Source organism: Taudactylus pleione, unplaced genomic scaffold (assembly GCF_031769625.1).
Source record: "Taudactylus pleione unplaced genomic scaffold, aTauple2 ptg000377l, whole genome shotgun sequence".
Lineage (NCBI taxonomy): Eukaryota > Metazoa > Chordata > Amphibia > Anura > Myobatrachidae > Taudactylus > Taudactylus pleione.
The window spans coordinates 495,202-516,966 of record NW_028284778.1 but is presented as its reverse complement, the minus strand read 5'-3'; the positions used below and the strand labels follow the sequence as shown (position 1 = coordinate 516,966).

The window sequence follows — 21,765 nt, the reverse complement described above, 5'->3', positions numbered from 1 at the left end:
TCGCTGACCTCGCTAAGTAACCTCCCCAGCAGCCATGTTATACATTATACTGGCAGTCACTAGAGTAACATACTGTGCTCTTACTAGTGTCATCACTGCAGACCCGCGTCGGCCATTTTTCTGTGGTCTCCAGAAAAGGGGAAGAAATCAGCGGGCGGCGGCGGCCTAGCAAAGTCCCACAGCTTTTGGAGAGGTTGTTAACGGGGTGAGAATTTGCAGTGAGTGTGATCTAGGGTAGGGTGCAGTGACTGAGGGTGTGCCCGGGATGAGGTGCAGTGATGATGTGCACGCACGGGGTGGGATGCAGTAAGGGTGAGCGACTGAGCGTGGCTGGGGCGCAGTGACTGAGGGTGTGTACGGGGTAGGGTGCAGTGAGGACTGTGCACAGGGTAGGGTGCTGTGAGGGCATGTACTGGGTGGGATACAGTGAAGGTGGGGTGCAGTGAGGGTGAGCACATGTTGGGTGCTGCAGGTGTGAGGAGTAGAGATGGGTAGTGAGTGAGCGTCTCTACACAATGACTGGAATCATTCAGATGTTGGAATGATTGGAGACACTCTCCTCTCTATCCTCTCTATAAGTGGGAGCTGAGTCAGTGGCAGCTCCGCCCCCCTATTATTATTATTTTTTTATTATTAACAGTTACTTATATAGCGCAGCATATTCCGTTGCACTTTACAATTTGAATCAACTTTAATAGAACAAGACTGGGCTGTAAAAGACAGACATAAAGGTAAGAGGGCCCTGCTCACAAGTTTACAATGGACAGGGACTGCTGATCCCACCTGTCAGTGCAGAAGTACGATCAGCCCGGATCAGCAGTGTAGGGGGCGGAGCTGTCAGCGACGCACTCGGAGTCGCGCTGCTACTGCCAGGGTTTCAGGGCTGCACTGTGCACACAGGCAAACGCAGGGGGGGTTTTCGTCTGCTTGGAAACCCCCCTCCCCAGTCCACACCATTACCACAATAGAAATAGTAATATAATAGAATTTTACTAGTGCTGCATGTTCTTGGAATGGTGCCCACATCTAAAATAAAAACATTCAGCTCAGTCAGGATGGAACTACTGCCGCACCTAATGGCTTACTGTGATCGCTGGTCCTGTATCTGCTGGAATTATGACACACAATACACTTTGTATGACGCATATTAACCACTTGCCTGGCACGGTCGTATCAGATACGACCATACCAGACTGGGCTTTCCCTGACATGGTCGTATCTGATACGACCAGTCAGAAATGGTCACTAGGCGGCTATGGGAAGTTAATGTTCCCACTGCCGCCAATATCAGAGGGACCTTCTGGTCCCTCTACACCCGCGACTCCCCCTCCTTTGTGATCCGATCACTGCTGGCCACAGTGATCGGGCACCGTCAGCACCCCCCTCCCGGCGAATTTCCATGGGCTCGCAACAATGACCCGATCACTGTGGCCAGCAGTGATCGGGCAGCCGGACCCACCCCTACAGTAAGAAGCAGCAGCGGCGGCTCTGGTAGCCGCCGCTCTGCTCTGTATCCGGGCCGCAAGCGGGACATCTTCCAGCTGCAGTTCCGGCTCTACAGTGATCACATAGTGATCACTTCTCTGTAGAAGCAGCGGCGGCTCTGGTAGCCGCCGCTCTGCTATGTTCAGGGCCACTCCCTCCGGCCTCAGCAGTTCCTCTTCCTCCCTAATTATGCCCGTGTGTATAAGGGCCAGGCAATAATATATATATATGTGTTTGTGTATATCTATGTGTGTATATATATATATGTGTATATATATAAATGATAGATATCGCAGAGCCTCTGATTTGGAATGGCAACCGACCATCGATGGTTTGTAAACCATCGATGGTCTGACTGATAACAAGTGGTTTCCATTGCTGGTGGCCATCAACGTTACACCATCGATGGCAACCTTCAATCGATGTTTCTGAAACATCGGCAGTTTTGGTCTACACAGATTTCCTCGACCAATCGCTAAACAATTGATGGCTTCTACCGATGGTTGAACCATCGATGGTACAGCTGTCAATGGCCATCACTGCAGTATAACATACAAAGTGCTATTTTTATGGTATACTGTCTTTTAAAAAAATATTTTTTTTAATATAAAATAGTGATGGATAAGTTTAAAATTATGTTCTTGACCTAATTCAATCATAAAAGAAACCGACAATTTTGGAGCGGTTTTTGGAAAAAGAATTCGTCAGTTAAGTGGTTAAAGCTGGTTAACTGGTAATTCTGCCCTCTTCATGGACTGGCCACACTCACTCTAAAATCGAGCATTTGGAAATCCCCCTCTAGAAATCCTGCGTTTGCCACTGGTGCAGAAGCATGATCTGGGCTGCGGGGGGCGGAGCTGTCAGCGCCGGCACCTCTGCTTCCTACAGCTCAGAGCCGTGTCTCCAGACACTTCACTGAGTACGGGGAATGGATCTGCCCATCCCTAGTGAGGAGTGAATGGAAAGGGGAAGGAGATGTGATAACAGGAGAAGTGTCAGGAAGATCTCTTTGAGGTTCTACATGTTATAGCAGTAGTTCCAATCGGCCGGATGATTAATACCCTAAAGAGATTATGCATGCAATGCCGTCTACATGATAACAGTTATAACATTGTCCTTTGACGGATGAAAGTATAAGTGTTGTCTGGCCATTTGTATATTATTGCTATATATCTCCAGGAGTGGGCTCATTCCTTACTGCACTTAGTATTGTTACTCCTATTAGCTGTGAGCATTATAATCAGTGTGGGGTACAGTGGTAACAAATTGGCACACTCCGGGAGATAACAGGGGCTTCTGCCAAAGAATGGGGTTACCCTAGTTCAGTAAATAGACCAGCTAGACTGAGCTGCCTCCAGACAGACCTATATATTCTTTGCTGATATAGATTTTGGAAAAAATCCAGTTTTTAAATATAACAATTTAATGGGCTCCTTAGTCTTTGTTTTACATGTGTGGTTATTATCACCTACTGTATTTGCAGAGTGATTAAGCTGTGAGAAGGGCACAAAGACAATAACCAGAAGACTCTTGTAGAGATGCCATCATGGAAACATTAAGAATATACAAGGTCAGAAATGAAATTATGTTTATTAAAGTTAACTTTAGTGATTATTCATGTAGTCTGGGAGTATCACAGTGACATCACTCTTATCTCTATTACTAACACAGGGACCTGACTGGGGAGGTGAGGGGGTCTGGGAGTGTCACAGTGACATCACTATTATATCTATTACTAACACAGGGACCTGACTGGGGGAGGTGAGGGAGTCTGGGAGTGTCACAGTGACATCACTATTATATCTATTACTAACAGGAACCTGACTGGGGAGGTGAGGGGGTCTTGGAGTGTCACAGTAACATCACTATTATCTCTATTACTAACACAGAGACCTGACTGGGGAGGTGAGGGGGTCTGGGAGTGTCACAGTGATATCACTATTATCTCTATTACTAACACAGGGACCTGACTGGGGAGGTGAGGGTGTCTGGGAGTGTCACAGTGACATCACTATTATATCTATTACTAACACAGGGACCTGACTGGGGAGGTGAGGGGGTCTGGGAGTGTCACAGTGACATCACTATTATATCTATTACTAACACAGGGACCTGACTGGGGAGGTGAGGGAGTCTGGGAGTGTCACAGTGACATCACTATTATATCTATTACTAACAGGAACCTGACTGGGGAGGTGAGGGGGTCTTGGAGTGTCACAGTGACATCACTATTATATCTATTACTAACACAGAGACCTGACTGGGGAGGTGAGGGGGTCTGGGAGTGTCACAGTGACATCACTATTATATCTATTACTAACACAGAGACCTGACTGGGGAGGTGAGGGGGTCTGGGAGTGTCACAGTGATATCACTATTATCTCTATTACTAACACAGGGACCTGACTGGGGAGGTGAGGGTGTCTGGGAGTGTCACAGTGACATCACTATTATCTCTATTACTAACACAGGGACCTGACTGGGGAGGTGAGGGGTCTGGGAGTGTCACAGTGACATCACTATTATATCTATTACTAACACAGGGACCTGACTGGGGAGGTGAGGGGGTCTGGGAGTGTCACAGTGACATCACTATTATATCTATTACTAACACAGGGACCTGACTGGGGAGGTGAGGGGGTCTGGGAGTGTCACAGTAACATCACTATTATCTCTATTACTAACACAGAGACCTGACTGGGGAGGTGAGGGAGTCTGGGATTGTCACAGTGACATCACTATTATATCTATTACTAACACAGGGACCTGACTGGGGAGGTGAGGGAGTCTGGTAGTGTCACAGTGACATCACTCTTATCTCTATTACTAACACAGAGACCTGACTGGGGAGGTGAGGGAGTCTGGCAGACAGTCTCCATCATTAGTGTTTGTGTAGTGTCATTCTAGTACCCAGCACCTGTCACAACCCGTGTAGTTCCTCCTTCCTGATTGGGGTGTCGCTCTCTGCTTTGGTGCTTCTAGGACACTCAGCTGATGCAACAAACTGCTGACATACAGACCAGAGTGTGCTAGAAGCCTCACAGCAGAAAGTAACACCCCAGACAGGAAAGAGTAACTGCACAGGTTGTGACAGGTGCAGGGTGCTAGAATGAAGACTACTGTAATTGTGGTCTCTAATTATGTCCCCTGTTAAATAGGACTTTGCTTCTTTGATGCTATAATATTCAAATTGCAATTATAAATTATATTGGTTATTTTATTTAAAGATCAGCCCTTTACTAAGTGGACACAGCACACTGAGAGTTAGAATGCCAGTTATGATGGTTATTATAAGACAGACACTTTTATACATTTTTCAAACTCGCTCCTCCCAAATACACCCTGCTTCTGGCAGAATAGCAACTTCCTTTTTAGCAACCATGTTTTTCTCTACTAACTCTATTACCATATATAGGGGTCTATTTACTAAGCTTTGTTAGGAGATAAAGTGATAAGGTACCAGCCAATCAGCTCCTAACTGCCATTTTTCAAACACTTCCTGTGACATGGCAGTTAGGAGCTGATTGGCTGGTACCTTATCACCGTTCACTTTATCTCCTAACAAAGCTTGGTAAATAGACCCCATAGTCTTATATCTGTTCTAGTCCTAGAACAGATGTTTTCATAATGGTAAAACAGAACAGCCAAGTAAGAGGAAACCCTGATAGCCACATCTGCACATCTATCTACTATACATATAAAATAAGACGTTTGTTTCTTTGTTGTGGTTTATCTTCCACAGCTCTCAAGGGAAAGCTGCCAAATCTTATCTATTTATTTAGTATAACAAAGTAACCACAATGCGACAAATCTGATCTATACAGTTCAGTGGTTTATTGTCTGTCTGTCCTGTTATGCATTCGGACACCCCTGTACTGATTGGGGTGAAACCAACGCGAGGTGGTCCAGTTGGATCCTTGCCAGGGTTTAGAGGGGTTAGGGTCCCTGTCAGGCCCTCCAGTTGGTGTACGCTGGGCAGACCTTGGACCCGGGGAGCCTGTTCTGGGAATTCCACTGGATGGATTTGGACATCGTCGCATAATAAAACGTAGTGGTTTGAATATTTAAACTTGGGCATTGCCGGGTACTTCAGCTAGTTCTTGTTAATAGCCACATACTCCTATTCCTTATACAATATGCTGTTAGTATGTTTATCCCTTCTTCTTCACCCCATAAGTCCAGTCAGAAACATTTTAGGTCACATTCCTAAATTATTTTGTTTTACAGGACTGTACATGTAGTTGGTAATAATAATTATAGCTTCAGAGAGAATCCTCTATAGGAGCAGTTATTACAGCCTATATATTATTAGGCTCATTCTGTGCTTCTTTATAAGATTTGCAGCAATTTCGGCTTCCAGATGTTACACAGGCCTTTTACATGGGGACATCTATAACCTTTTCACACTGACGTTATAAAGGAAGATTACCTTGGTATTAGTTATATTTGTTTTCTCTGCTTCGTTCCTGTCTGTATTTATGGGCAGTAGATCCCACGTGTGTCCATACTATACATTATAGGACTGGTGCAGAGCTGCATGAAGTTAGTTGTGTGGATGGATTTTGCCTGTTTTCAGACAGATCTCTTGCGTCAAAGATCAAGGCCGGTGCTGGTGCTCATTGGTAATGATGGCGGCTTTGGAAACAAACATATGGCTAGGAGGGATGTAGTTTATATCCCGGGCAGTCAGTGTTCCGTCACCGTTATCCTGACGGTAAGTATTGGGGTTAGGGTTATGGGTTAGAGTTAGGCAATAGAGGGAGGGTTAGGGGTTAGTGTTAGGCACTAGGGGGAGGGGTTAGGCTGCAGGGGTAGAGGGAGGGTTAGGGGGAGGGTTAAGATACTTACCTGCATGTGTATCCTAACACTGTCAGGATGCCAGTGTCGGGATTCAGAATGCTGGACAATGAGCGCCGGTATCCCGCACCCAACCCGGATAGGGGAAGTGCAGTCACATAGATGCGTACTGGGGAATTTCGCATTTTGTACCGTACACGCTTTTCGGAGGAATTTGCAGCCAGCTTGCCTTCAATTCTGAATTGACTTCAGTCTTTTTTAGTAACCTTAGAAGGGTCTTCCAGCCCCTCGTGTGCCAAATATAGCTGCCTCTGCACCGGAAGAGTTACTGCCCTGGGGGTGTAATGCAGTGCACATCGGTGTCTGGACAAGTGCAATACTGGAGGGGTAACGTACTAGTGGGAAGATGTTGGGTGTGTACACACATAAAAAATAGGAGGCGGAAAGGGCTCCCTCTAGTGACTAGTTACAGTACTATTTGGTAAGTGTAGAAACAAGTTATACATTTCTGGCATGCCTGCGTTACGCTGGATATTTATAGCTTATCTGTTTAGCTGCACCTATAGTTATTCTGGTACGCCTAAATTGTATTGGATAGTTCCACTCCTACACACACCGTTCAGCCTTAACATTAAAACCACTGACAGAGGAAGTAAATAACATTGATTATCGCTCTACATTGGCACCCGGGAAGTTGTATGACATATTGGGCAGCAAGTGAGCACTCTTGAAGATCATGTGTTGGAAAAATGGGCAAGTGTATGGATCTGAGCGACTTTAATAAGGGCCAAATTGTGATGGCTAGACAACAGGGTCAGAGCATCTCCAAACGGCAGGTCTTGTGGGGTGTTCCGGGATGCAGTGGTTAGTAGCTACCAATAGTCCAAGGAAGGACAACCGGTGAACCAATGACAAGGTAATTTGCGCCCAAGGGTCATTGATGTGCGAGGGGAGTGAAGGCTAGCCCGTCTGGTCCTGTCCCACAGAAGAGCTGCTGTAGCACAAATTGCTGATAAAGTTGCCTATGATAGAAAGGTGTCAGCACACACAGTGCGTTGGAGCTGGCTGTGTATGGTGTCCGTAGCAGCAGACCGGTCACAGTGCACATGATGACTCCTGTCTATCGTGGAAAGCGCCTACAATGGGCATGTGAGTGTCAGTACTAGACCATGGAGCAATGGTAGAAGGTGACCTGGTCTGATGAATATCGTTTCCTTTTATATCATGTGGATGGCCGGGTGCGTGTGTGCGTAGCTTACCTAGGGAAGAGCTGGCACCAGGATGCACTATGGGAAGTAGGCAAGCCGGTGGAGGCAGTGTGATGCTCTGGGCCATGTTATGCTGGGAAACCTTGGGCCCTGGCATTCATGTGGGTATTACTCTGACACGTACCACCTACCTAACCATTGCTGCAGACCGTGCACCCCTTCATGGCAACGTTATTCCTTGATGGCAGTGGCCTCTCTCAGCAGGATAATGTGCCCGGCTGCCACACTGCAAACATTGTTCAGGAACATGATAAAGAGCTCAAGGTGATGACTTGGCCTCCAAATTCCCCAGATCTCAATTAGATCCAGCATGTGTGGGATGTGCTGGTATAACAAATCCGAGCCATGGAGGCCCCACCTCACATCTTACAGCACTGACAGGATCTGCTGCTAACGTATTGGTTAGAAAAAGGAGGGGGATTTAACCCAGTATTGTTCCTGAGCACACTGACTAATACTTGCAACAATATATGAAGACTATATGGTCATAGAAATTCAGAGATATTGGTTGCATGCATTTGCAAATACATGGGAAGCTGCTAGGCCACGTCACGGCTTCTCTGTCACTAGCAAAAAAGGGGTTAAAATATATGTGAAATATTACATGAAAAAATACAAACATAACATGTGATGTAAAAAGCAACTGCAGTCAGGTGCATAAATATCGGGACATTGACAGAATTTTCAGATTTTGGCCTCTATTCACCACCACAATGGCTTTGAAATGAAACAAACAAGATGTGCTTTAACTGCAGACTTTCAGTTTTAATTTGAGGGTAATTACATCCAAATCAGGTGAACGGTGTAGGAATTATAACGGTTTCTATATGTGCCTCCCACTTTTTAAGGGGCCAAAAGTAATGGGACAAACTAAACAATCCTAAATCTAACTTTCACTTTTTAATACTTTGTTGCAAATCCTTTGCAGGCAATTACAGCCTGAAGTCTGGAACGCATAGACATCACCAGATGCTGGGTTTCATCCCTGGTGATGCTCTGCCAGGCCTCTACTGCAAATGTCTTCAGTTCCTGCTTGTTCTTGGGGCATTTTCCCTTCAATTTTGTCTCCATCAAGTGAAATGCATGCTCAATCGGATTCAGGTCAGGGGATTGACTTGGCCATTGCATAACATTCCACTTTTTAGCCTTAAAAAACTCTTTGGTTGCTTTTGCAGTATGCTTCGGGTCATTGTCCATCTGCACTGTGAAGCGCTGTCCAATGAGTTCCGAAGCATTTGACTGAATATGAGCATATAATATTGCCCGAAACACTTCAGAATTAATTCTGCTGCTTTTGTCAGCAGTCACATCAATAAATACAAGGGAACCAGTTCCATTGGCAGCCATACATGCTCACGCCATGACACTACCACCACCATGCTTCACTGATGAGGTGGTATGTTTTGGATCATGAGCAGTTCCTTTCCTTCTCCATACTCTTCTCTTGCCATCACTCTGGTACAAGTTGATTTTTGTCTCATCTGTCCATAGGATGTTGTTCCAGAACTGTAATGGCTTTTTTAGATGTTGTTTGGCAAACTCTAATCTGGTCTTCCTGTTTTTGAGGCTCACCAATGGTTTACTTCTTGTGGTGAACCCTCTATATTCACTCTTGTGAAGTCTTCTCTTGATTGTTGACTTTGACACATATACACCTACCTCATGGAGAGTGTTCTTGATTTGGCAAACTGTTGTGAAGGGGTTTTTCTTCACCAGGGAAATAATTCTTCTGTTATCCACCACAGTTGTTTTCCGTGGTCTTCCGGGTCTTTTGGTGTTGCTGAGCTCTCCGGTGCGTTCTTTCTTTTTAAGAATGTTCCAAACAGTTGATATGGCCACACCTAATGTTTTTGCTATCTCTCTGATTGGTTTGTTTTGATTTTTCAGCCTAATGATGGCTTGCTTCACTGATAGTGACAGCTCTTTGGATCTCATATTGAGAGTCGACTGCAACTGATTCCAAATGCAAATGTCACACCTAGAATCAACTCCAGACCTATTACCTGCTTAATTGATGAGGGAATAGCCCACACCTGTCAATGAAATAGCTTTTGAGTTCATAGTCCCATTACTATTAACCCCTTAAAAAGTGGGAGGCACATATAGAAACCGTTGTAATTCCTACACCGTTCACCTGATTTGGATGTAATTACCCTCAAATTAAATCTGAAAGTCTGCAGTTAAAGCACATCTTATTTGTTTCATTTCAAAGCCATTGTGGTGGTGAATAGAGGCCAAAATATGAAAATTTTGACAATGTCCCAATATTTATGCACCACACTTAAGTATTAAGTGGTGACGCCATGAGGGGGCCCAGCCAGACCAGCCCCGGGGGCGCTACACCTAAACGCTCACCCCAAACGTAAATTATACCAATTATAAGGCCTCATGTAATATTTCACATATATTTTAACCCCTTTTTTCAACATTCATGAATTAGTCTTACACATCTATACTTTACACTGCACTGTCACTTTTTTCCATTTTTCGTGTGATGACCTGGGGGGGTCCTGGGCTGGACGTTTTTCGGGGTGCACTGCGCTCCGGACGTGAACCTCCTAGTGTTAGGGACTGCTAGTGACAGAGAAGCCGAGACGTGGCCTAGCAGCTTCCCATGTATTTGCAAATGCATGCAACCAATATCTCTGAATTTCTATGACCATATAGTCTTCATATATTGTTGCAAGTACTATTCAGTGTGCTGAGGAACAATAGGGGGTTAAATCCCCCTCCTTTTTCTACTTAGTATGAACCCTCCCTTTCATGCACCTGATTAGTACTGCTAGATTGATTGAGCAGCTGCCATTTTTCTTTGTTTGTTAACGTATTGGTGCCAGATACCATAGGACACATTCAGTGGTCTTGTGTAGTCCATGGCCCAACCGGTCAGAGCTGTTTTGGTGGCACGAGGGGGAACTACACAATATCCGGCGGTTGGTTTTAATGTTATGGATGATCAGTGTGTGTATATGTGTGTGTGTGTATATATTTATATATATATATATGTGTGTGTGTGTATGTATATATATATATATATATATATATATATATATATATATACCACTGGAAATGAGGTTTTGAAAGAACATGCGCCTAATAGTGTAGTAATTCAAAACGGTTTTAGCACGTGCTGAAATATAAATGTGCGTACTAGAAAATAAAACTTTAATGCTTATCTGTGGTTCTTTTGCTGGGACCTCATATGGTGGGGTACACTCACAGCTTCAGGGTAACCAGGAACCTTAAATAAGATTGGCTCGCACCAAACCAAAATAAGCACATATAGTGTAGTAATTTATGTCCAAATAGAGTGGTGTGATAAATAATCAAGAATGCGTACCAGAAAGTCACTTGAATCACTGCATGAAGTACTAAGTATCTTGGTGGCCTCTTCAAACTCCCATAATGGCCCCAACGGTACGTATATAAGTGGAGTAGGTCAGCTCACAGGCACCTGCCACGGTCAGGTGATACTAGGCGATGGCTATTAGCGCGATCACATTCCGCTTCAGTGTGATCGTGAGTGTACCCCACCATATGAGGTCCCAGCAAAAGAACCACAGATAAGCATTAAAGTTTTATTTTCTAGTACGCACATTTATATTTCAGCACGTGCTAAAACCGTTTTGAATTACTACACTATTAGGCGCATGTTCTTTCCAAACCTCATTTCCAGATCACATTTACCCTGATTGCCATTCAGGAACACGGGAAGACTGCTGCCACCTCCACCAGAGGGATTTAAGTGTCACACCTGTTAGCACCAACTGGACTTTATTTACACCTTTGCACTACGGTGCAATACCACCTGTGACTTGAACCAGAGCGCCATTCTACACACCCTATACATATATATACCACTATCTGTCTCACCATCTAAACTTGCACCTGTCCTGTGTCAGATGCTGTTTTTGCATCCAAGTACCACCATGCTAAGTGAGCAGCTGAGCGTCTCTGTCCGCAACAGCTTTGAACGATACACCTGCGATAGTCCCCAACCAGCCCATTAGATGGAACATCTCAGTGTTTGCGCTAAGCCACCTCCCTATCATCACCCATCACATTACTACGCTGCATCTACATAGGTCACAGCCCGGGCGCACCTGAGCCTCCCCGAACAGCTCAGCGCTGCCCAGTCCCCAGTACAGTAAAGGCGGATCTGACCGGCGGCTCTGACAGCGCTGACCCTGCAGGATACTTGCCAACCGTTAACGTCAACAAATACAACAATAGCAGATAGGAGCATCAAGTACATAGTAATTAGGGTTTCATCAGATACCAAAGTGACTTTTGCTGTATAAACATAGAGCACCTGTGTGTGTCTAATACACTGATCTTCTGTTTAATCTGAGTTACTGATAATCCGTCATTATTATTGTGTTTTATTGTTTTGTGGGTTAATTAGGGTGAAGAACTGACTAATATAAAAGAAGAAAATGTAGAGGGAGAAGAAGAGACGTCTGTGATGTGTGATCAGCAGTGTAAGGAGGAGGAAATCCCTACAGCTATCAGCACAGGTGAGTAATAATCACTAAGTACAGAACAGTCACATATTCTCCTTGTTCTGTCACTACAGCCATCTCTTATCCTACACCCTCCTCTGTCACTACAGCACTCTCTTATCCTACACCCTCCTCTGTCACTACAGCCATCTCTTATCCTACACCCTCCTCTGTCACTACAGCACTCTCTTATCCTACACCTTCCTCTGTCACTACAGCCATCTCTTATCTTACACCCTCCTCTGTCACTACAGCACTCTCTTATCCTACACTCTCCTCTGTCACTACAGCACTCTCTTATCCTACACCCTCCTCTGTCACTACAGCAATCTCTTATCCTACACCTTCCTCTGTCACTACAGCAATCTCTTATCCTACACCCTCCTCTGTCACTACAGCACTCTCTTATCCTACACCCTCCTCTGTCACTACAGCCATCTCTTATCCTACACCCTCCTCTGTCACTACAGCCATCTCTTATCTTACACCCTCCTTTGTCACTACAGCAATCTCTTATCCTACACCCTCCTCTGTCACTACAGCCATCTCTTATCCTACACCCTCCTCTGTCACTACAGCCATCTCTTATCCTACACCCTCCTCTGTCACTACAGCCATCTCTTATCCTACACCCTCCTCTGTCACTACAGCACTCTCTTATCCTACACCCTCCTCTGTCACTACAGCCATCTCTTATCCTACACCCTCCTCTGTCACTACAGCCATCTCTTATCCTACACCCTCCTCTGTCACTACAGCCATCTCTTATCCTACACCCTCCTCTGTCACTACAGCCATCTCTTATCCTACACCCTCCTCTGTCACTACAGCCATCTCTTATCCTACACCCTCCTCTGTCACTACAGCCATCTCTTATCCTACACCCTCCTCTGTCACTACAGCCATCTCTTATCCTACACCTTCCTCTGTCACTACAGCCATCTCTTATCCTACACCCTTCTCTGTCACTACAGCAATCTCTTATCCTACACCCTCCTCTGTCACTACAGCCATCTCTTATCCTACACCCTCCTCTGTCACTACAGCCATCTCTTATCCTACACCCTCCTCTGTCACTACAGCCATCTCTTATCCTACACCCTCCTCTGTCACTACAGCCATCTCTTATCCTACACCCTCCTCTGTCACTACAGCCATCTCTTATCCTACACCTTCCTCTGTCACTACAGCCATCTCTTATCCTACACCTTCCTCTGTCACTACAGCCATCTCTTATCCTACACCCTCCTCTGTCACTACAGCCATCTCTTATCCTACACCCTCCTCTGTCACTACAGCCATCTCTTATCCTACACCCTCCTCTGTCACTACAGCCATCTCTTATCCTACACCCTCCTCTGTCACTACAGCCATCTCTTATCCTACACCCTCCTCTGTCACTACAGCCATCTCTTATCCTACACCCTCCTCTGTCACTACAGCCATCTCTTATCCTACACCCTCCTCTGTCACTACAGCCATCTCTTATCCTACACCCTCCTCTGTCACTACAGCCATCTCTTATCCTACACCCTCCTCTGTCACTACAGCCATCTCTTATCCTACACCCTCCTCTGTCACTACAGCCATCTCTTATCCTACACCCTCCTCTGTCACTACAGCCATCTCTTATCCTACACCTTCCCCTGTCACTACAGCAATCTCTTATCCTACACCCTCCTCTGTCACTACAGCCATCTCTTATCCTACACCCTCCTCTGTCACTACAGCCATCTCTTATCCCACACCTTCCCCTGTCACTACAGCAATCTTTTATCCTACACTCTCCCATGTCACTACAGACTAATGAGGAAAAGTATCTGCCCAGTGGGGGAGTCAGGAACCATCAGCCCCTATTATACTCCTACACTCCTCCTCACATCATGTCACTGTGTGTTACCAGCCCTGTGGTTTATGTGTTGTGAAGGATAACTGGAGAAATAATAATAGAGATGTGAAACTGGCTCAAAGAGAGACGCGTTGCATCTATGATCTCAACACTTTGAAACCCAAGGGCCTTAACCATGAATTTGACATTAAATGGTTCCTTTAATTTATTTAATTTTTTTATCTTATTTCCCTTTTAATTTTAAAAATATGAAAATATTTTATATTTCATTTATTTATTGTATTGATATTGTGTAATAAAACTTTTTATATGTATTCTGATGGTATTTGTTTACACATGTAATATGTCATTTTAGTGCCTGTGAATAACATCATACTGCTATTTTCTATTTTCTATAATGAAATGCTGCTATATTTGTCAATACAGAAGCCGTGTATTTCCTAATAAACACACTCACGTCCGTCACCATGGAGATGGGCTTGTTTACACCACATGGAGTCCCATATTTTGATCAATAGATCTTTTTTTCTCTAGTAAATTGCAGTCACGTGATCAAAATAACTTTATTGAGATGCAGACAGGCGGACAAGATGGCGCCCATTTGTTTACATCTCACGGTGAGTGCGATGATGTCTCACAGCTCCAGTGTAGGCTCCGTGTCCCGTTACACAAGCACCCTTGTGATTGGGACATGCAGTTCTCACACATATAAAGGAATCTGGTACATTTATTATAGCAAATTACCGGCAGGGAACTTCCGGTTTTTCACTTCCAGTTTTGGGGTATTTAAACCCCAGACAAGTTCAGTGTCACTCCACCTTGAAAAAGACACACATATTGTGTGGAAACATGTCGGAGGAGTGACAAGGAAACGCCAAATCCTATTACATCGGTTATCAGTCGATCCAGAACCTCTCCAGCTTTGGAAGTACCCGGGTTGTGTAGCTGTTTATGGTTATGTTGATCGTTATTTTCCATCATCTGGTACGAAGTAAATCTTTATTTTCTGTTTTGAACTTAATAAAACTGTTCTTTGGAAATACTGCACCATGAGAAGTTTTCATGTGTTTGTTTACATGGTTTTCCTGTGACTGAGTACAAACCGTAAAGGCCATAAAGAAACCGTTATATGAGTACGCATATTCAGCTTTATGTAAGATATTGTGTGAGCATCTATATGTATATTATTGGCAAAGTACATCACATAAGAGGCTCTATGGTTCTTTACTCAGATTAAAGACACCTTTATATGAGGATCATCACATGTTTTATGTAAGCATAAAAGTGAGCAAAATTATTTTCCTTGTATGAGAACAACGGGAGTGGAAACACGGTGGTTCTTTCACATTTAAAGGACACTGGTGTTATAATACAGTCTTTTGTGATTGTTAATTCAATTAATTATAACACGTCACATTTCTGTATTTTTCTGTCTCGGTGCCGAGTAATTTTGGGTCGAATCAGAGATATATACGTGGAAGAAAATCTTCAGAAATAGATCAGAAAAGAACATTTGCTGGACATAATTGGCGCAAAGAGATTCGAATATGTGATTTTGATAAATGCAGCCAATACTGGAAATGATTGCAAAGGTCCAGGACAGCAGGGATTACTCACGAGTTGCAGAAGTTCACAGCAACAGGGATTCTGAAACAAACAGAAGGATAATGTAGAGTCAGTGATCTGCCGAGTATATAACAGCCAGACACGTGCAGTTCATTAGCTGGGACCACACCATAAGACGAGCTGATAACTGGATGTCTCACAAAAACACCAGCAGAGCAGCCCCTCTGGTGACCATGGGGTACTGCAGCCAGTGCTGCAACAGAATCCGTATATGATGTAGTGTTTCATTCTCAGTATGTGTATGATAACACTGCAGTACCAAAGCAATATCCACACACAGCACACAGTCTTATCACAGCACACACCTCACACACACTCTTACATTCCTGGGCACAGGGCTCTATAACCACTCACACCCTCACACCAGCTCCTCTCCAGTATTGGCTCATGGGTACTTTGTACTGTTGCTTCTTTTACCTCTGAATTATCTCTGTATCCTGCTCTGCCCTTTATCTATCACCCAGGTGTGCCCTGCTCCATTCCCCTGCTCTATCCTCATACAGCCCCCCCACCTCTCACTCTGTGCCCTCCTCCTGTGCCCTACTCCTCTGTCCCACCGCTGCCCTTTATCTATCACCCAGGTGTGCCCTGCTCCATTCTCCTGCTCTATCCTCATACAGCCCCCCCACCTCTCACTGTGCCATCTCCTCCTGTGCCCTACTCCTCTGTCCCACCTCTGCCCTTTATCTATCACCCAGGTGTGCCCTGCTCCATTCTCCTGCTCTACCCTCATACAGCCCCCCCCACCACTCACTCTGTGCCATCTCCTCCTGTACCCTACTCCTCTGTCCCACCGCTGCCCTTTATCTATCACCCAGGTGTGCCCTGCTCCATTCTCCTGCTCTATCCTCATGCAGCCCCCCCCACCTCTCACTCTGTGCCATCTCCTCCTGTGCCCTACTCCTCTGTCCCACCTCTGCCCTTTTTCTCTCACCCAGGTGTGCCCTGCTCCATTCTCCTGCTCTATCCTCATGCAGCCCCCCACCTCTCACTCTGTGCCATCTCCTCCTGTGCCCTACTCCTCTGTCCCACCACTGCCCTTTATCTATCACCCAGGTGTGCCCTGCTCCATTCCCCTGCTCTATCCTCATGCAGCCCCCCACCTCTCACTCTGTGCCCTACTCCTCCTGTGCCCTGCTCCTCTGTCCCACCGCTGCCCTTTATCTCTCACCCAGGTGTGCCCTGCTCCATTCCCCTGCTCTATCCTCATGCAGCCCCCCACCTCTCACTCTGTGCCATCTCCTCCTGTGCCCTACTCCTCTGTCCCACCGCTGCCCTTTATCTCTCACCCAGGTGTGCCCTGCTCCATTCTCCTGCTCTATCCTCATGCAGCCCCCCACCGCTCGCTCTGTGCCATCTCCTCCTGTGCCCTACTCCTCTGTCCCACCGCTGCCCTTTATCTATCACCCAGGTGTGCCCTGCTCCATTCTCCTGCTCTATCATGCAGCCCCCCCACCGCTCACTCTGTGCCATCTCCTCCTGTGCCCTACTCCTCTGTCCCACCTCTGCCCTTTATCTCTCACCCAGGTGTGCCCTGCTCCATTCTCCTGCTCTCTCCTCATACAGCCCCCCACCTCTCACTCTGTGCCATCTCCTCCTGTGCCCTACTCCTCTGTCCCACCGCTGCCCTTTATCTCTCACCCAGGTGTGCCCTGCTCCATTCTCCTGCTCTATCCTCATGCAGCCCCCCCACCTCTCACTCTGTGCCCTACTCCTCCTGTGCCCTACTCCTCTGTCCCACCGCTGCCCTTTATCTCTCACCCAGGTGTGCCCTGCTCCATTCTCCTGCTCTATCCTCATGCAGCCCCCCACCGCTCGCTCTGTGCCATCTCCTCCTGTGCCCTACTCCTCTGTCCCACCGCTGCCCTTTATCTCTCACCCAGGTGTGCCCTGCTCCATTCTCCTGCTCTATCCTCATGCAGCCCCCCACCGCTCGCTCTGTGCCATCTCCTCCTGTGCCCTACTCCTCTGTCCCACCGCTGCCCTTTATCTCTCACCCAGGTGTGCCCTGCTCCATTCTCCTGCTCTATCCTCATGCAGCCCCCCCACCGCTCACTCTGTGCCATCTCCTCCTGTGCCCTACTCCTCTGTCCCACCTCTGCCCTTTATCTCTCACCCAGGTGTGCTCTGCTCCATTCTCCTGCTCTATCCTCATGCAGCCCCCCCACCTCTCACTCTGTGCCCTACTCCTCCTGTGCCCTACTCCTCTGTCCCACCGCTGCCCTTTATCTCTAACCCAGGTGTGCCCTGCTACATTCTCCTGCTCTCTCCTCATACAGCCCCCCACCTCTCACTCTGTGCCATCTCCTCCTGTGCCCTACTCCTCTGTCCCACCTCTGCCCTTTATCTCTCACCCAGGTGTGCCCTGCTCCATTCTCCTGCTCTATCCTCATGCAGCCCCCCACCTCTCACTCTGTGCCATCTCCTCCTGTGCCCTACTCCTCTGTACCACCACTGCCCTTTATCACCCAGGTGTGCGCTGCTCCATTCTCCTGCTCTATCCTCATACAGCCCCCCACCTCTCACTCTGTGCCATCTCCTGTGCCCTACTCCTCTGTCCCACCGCTGCCCTTTATCACCCAGGTGTGCCCTGCTCCATTCCCCTGCTCTATCCTCATACAGCCCCCCCACCTCTCACTCTGTGCCATCTCCTCCTGTGCCCTACTCCTCTGTCCCACCGCTGCCCTTTATCTCTCACCCAGGTGTGCCCTGCTCCATTCTCCTGCTCTATCCTCATGCCGTGCCCCCACCGCTCACTCTGTGCCATCTCCTCCTGTGCCCTACTCCTCTGTCCCACCTCTGCCCTTTCCTCTCTGGGCTTGTGAGCATGGAAGTTTGAAGTTGACAAATGGAACTTATAGATATGTTTTCACTGGACGTCCATGCGCCATATGATGTGAGACGCCCCGAGAGGAGCAGCGTAGCGTATTTTTCTTTCATTTTGATTCTTAGGCGCATTGTAGCACAAAACCGCACACAGTGTACCAGAATACACTAGGCTGTGACTTTAACCGCACGCAAATTACTTTTACTCACATATTTATACACAGGAAGCACAAAGGAACTTGGCATGGGGAAAAAGCCGCAGACGCTCAAATTGGGGCCCTTTTATACAAAGATTAAGACTCCGTCGCACATAGAGGCACATATGCCGCACACCCCATTGATCAGGGTAGGCTAGCGAAGTAGTTTTGTTGCTTCTATGTGTTTCAGTTGTGCGAATAAGATTGACATTTCAAGCGAAAAAGATGCTGGAGTCGCACAGGACCTGGCGCGCTCAGAGAGGCTATTTGGTGTGACTGTAGTAGCAGTAATACAGGACACATCTGTATAGAGGCTGCTGCACTGTGTTTTGGGGGGTTTTGTTTGTTATTTATGAGTCCAGCTGCAAAACTTTAATTGTAAACTCATGGCTGGAACTTGCTGCAGCTTTAGCACCTCCTGTACTGTTTGCACATATATAATGGTAAAAAGTTTTTAGTTTTACAAAGTAATTTTTTTAAATTGACTAATAATATAAAAAAAAATGCTCCCTCTTGTAAATACAAGATACCTATTACCATACATTTATTCCCAGCACAAGGACGCGATAGCAGGAGCACCTCTGATGGATATCCCATTTTGTTTTCAGATTTGAAAATAGAAGATGACAACATCACAGGAAATTCTCCTGGAGAAAACCCCCTTACCCTAAATATGCATGGCGTACGTCACAGTGCTGATGTGTCACCTGATCCCTCTGATAATGAGGAATGTTCTACTGATGACTCTGATATCGCTTCATGTAGTACAAGTCACAAAGTATTTTCCTGTTCTGAATGTGATAAATGTTTTCTACATAAGTCAAGCTTAGTTAGACATGAGAGAACTCACACTGGTGAGCAGCCATTTCCATGCTCAGAGTGTAGGAAATGTTTTACATGTAAATCACATCTTGTTGCACATCAGAGAACTCACACAGGTGAAAGGCCATTTCCATGTTCTGAGTGTGGGAATTGTTTTAAAATGAAAGCACATCTTATTCAGCATCTGAAAACTCACACAGGTGACTTTTCATGTTCTGAGTGCGGGAAATGTTTGACATCGAAATCAGCTCTAGTTGCACATCAGATACATCACACGGGTGAGAAGCTATTTTCATGTTCTGAGTGCGGGAAATGTTTGACATCGAAATCCACTCTAGTTGCACATCAGAGAACTCACACAGGAGAGAAACCCTTTCTATGTTCTGAGTGTGAGAAACGGTTTATATGGAAAGCAGATCTTCTTAAACACCAGAGAACTCACACGGGTGAGAAGCCGTTTCTATGCTCTGAGTGTGGGAAATGTTTTGCACAAAAATTGGATCTTCGTAGGCATCAGATAACTCACACAGGTGAGAATTCGTTTCCATGTTCTGAGTGTGAGAAATGTTATACACGGAAATATCATCTTGTTAGACACCAGAAAATCCACGCACAAGAGTAATGCGATATCAGTGAGATAATGGACATAAAACAGACTGGCTGCAATTAAAAGTTGCCATATATATGATATACTCTATACTATATTGTTATCGCTTATTGGAGTTACACAATATATTCATATTTATTATCCACAAAGGCATAATATATGTAATTTACGTAAGACTCAGATTGTTCATGTGGAATGTATTTTAGATCCTCTTATTCTATTAGTGTGATCCGTGGGATATAGTTGATATTATTAATTCAGTCTCCTGTTCCTATCTCACTGAGAGTATTTTTTTTTTTTTATGCTCTGAAAATGAGGCTAAAGTGCAAATGCAATTTTATTATATATGGTTATTTTTTCTACTATATATGTTCTCAATTCTATATGGCTATTTTTATAAATTGACAAGTACATTGTTAGGCATATATATATATATATATATATATATATATATATATATATATATATATATATACACACACACACACACACACACAGTGTTATAGATCCGTACGTGGCTTAGTGGGTCAAGATTTCTTTGCAGGGGTGCAGTGTGCTCCTTATGGGAGCGTCTTAGCGGATCTGGGCAATCCTAGCTGAATATGAATAAGGGAAATTTACCCTTGTATGTGAAAGAAAAATAAATTGTTTTACAAGTTGTTTAGGCTATAGGGCTTCTTTATGAGGAGGGGGTTTGTAGTTGGGCATTCCAGTGTAATAAAAGGCTGTACCCCTGCTAAAGAACTCTGATGTGGTGGTGTTCAGCCCTTGTCCTGGCTTTTAAATGTGCTCCATTTGCACATTTCAGGTACATGTCATACGGCAAAGCACATTCATGGGATGTAAACACTAAATAGAAAAAAAAACAAAAACAATCCAACATACAAATGTGGCACCTAGTGACTATAGTCCCCCGCTTTTAATCAAATCAGATTTTTCAGAGTAACACAAAACAAATCAAAGGCTGACGTATATGAGGTGGGTGGTGCCAGTAGGCCACATTTTAAGGCCTAATTTAAAAGTTGAACGTTGGTGTACTCCTATGTATCTACTTAACCAACACATACAGGAGCATTATGTAGAGTTATATGCTCTGTGAGGCTATAGACCCTACTCTTGGTGGATCCAGCACTTCTCTGGTTGGCTTTTCCTGGTGTAAAATGTTACTGATTACTGGCTCACTCACCTCCTTTCAGCAGAAAAGGGACAACCCTAAATGCAGGACAGATAAAACAGACATAAACCAGGACTAGGCAGGTAGCTATGGGTCAGAGGTCACAGAAGAACAAATGTAGCCAATGGCATACCTAAGCCATAGTAGCCAATATAGTTACTGTGTCAGAGCTAGGTCATCAGCACTTGGGATATCTATTGCTCCACTACATAACTTACAGCTAGCTGTTTCTCCTGGGCACAGGTGATATGGGAATAGTGAATGCCTGTCTGTGTTATGAAATATTTTCCATCCATGTGTTCTGGCAATTATAGGTTCACTTATTCCCAAATATTTCATACATAATATTTCCTCAAGCATGATGCGTTTTGTGAGTCACAGACACCTTCAGAAATTACTTTAGATGAGCTCAGTCATATAGTGACCTTTTTCCATCTTTGCCAAGTCCTGCAACACTGACCGAAACCTCTGCACCGCCATTTTGTACTCCTGGAGAATGCAAAGTGCACCAGCTGCCTCGGAGTGGTGTGGATCATACCCTTCAACAACAGCTACAGAACTGACTTTAATGGTCATAGTGTGTGACGTCAGCTGGTATATGCCCAAATACAC

General features: G+C 45.4%; 2 protein-coding genes across 4 annotated transcripts in view; one reads left to right on the top strand and one right to left on the bottom strand.

Annotated features, from left to right (window-relative positions):
- The window catches only part of LOC148507970 (uncharacterized), a 112,157-nt gene that overhangs the window by 64,081 nt on the left and 26,311 nt on the right, over positions 1 to 21,765 (bottom strand). The window lies entirely within an intron of this gene.
- LOC148507971 (uncharacterized) lies at positions 96 to 20,362 on the top strand. 3 transcript variants are annotated; one of them, XM_088445146.1, is made up of 4 exons: positions 96 to 205; positions 2,969 to 3,055; positions 11,956 to 12,067; positions 19,159 to 20,362. In XM_088445146.1, exons 2-4 carry the CDS (start codon positions 3,032 to 3,034, stop codon positions 19,992 to 19,994), a joined length of 972 nt encoding a protein of 323 aa, XP_088301272.1. In that variant the 5' UTR covers positions 96 to 205; positions 2,969 to 3,031; the 3' UTR covers positions 19,995 to 20,362. The 3 variants fall into 3 exon arrangements, with proteins under 3 accessions (XP_088301272.1, XP_088301273.1, XP_088301274.1); XM_088445147.1 differs by having other exon boundaries at positions 96 to 218; XM_088445148.1 differs by lacking the exon at positions 96 to 205 and adding an exon at positions 658 to 731.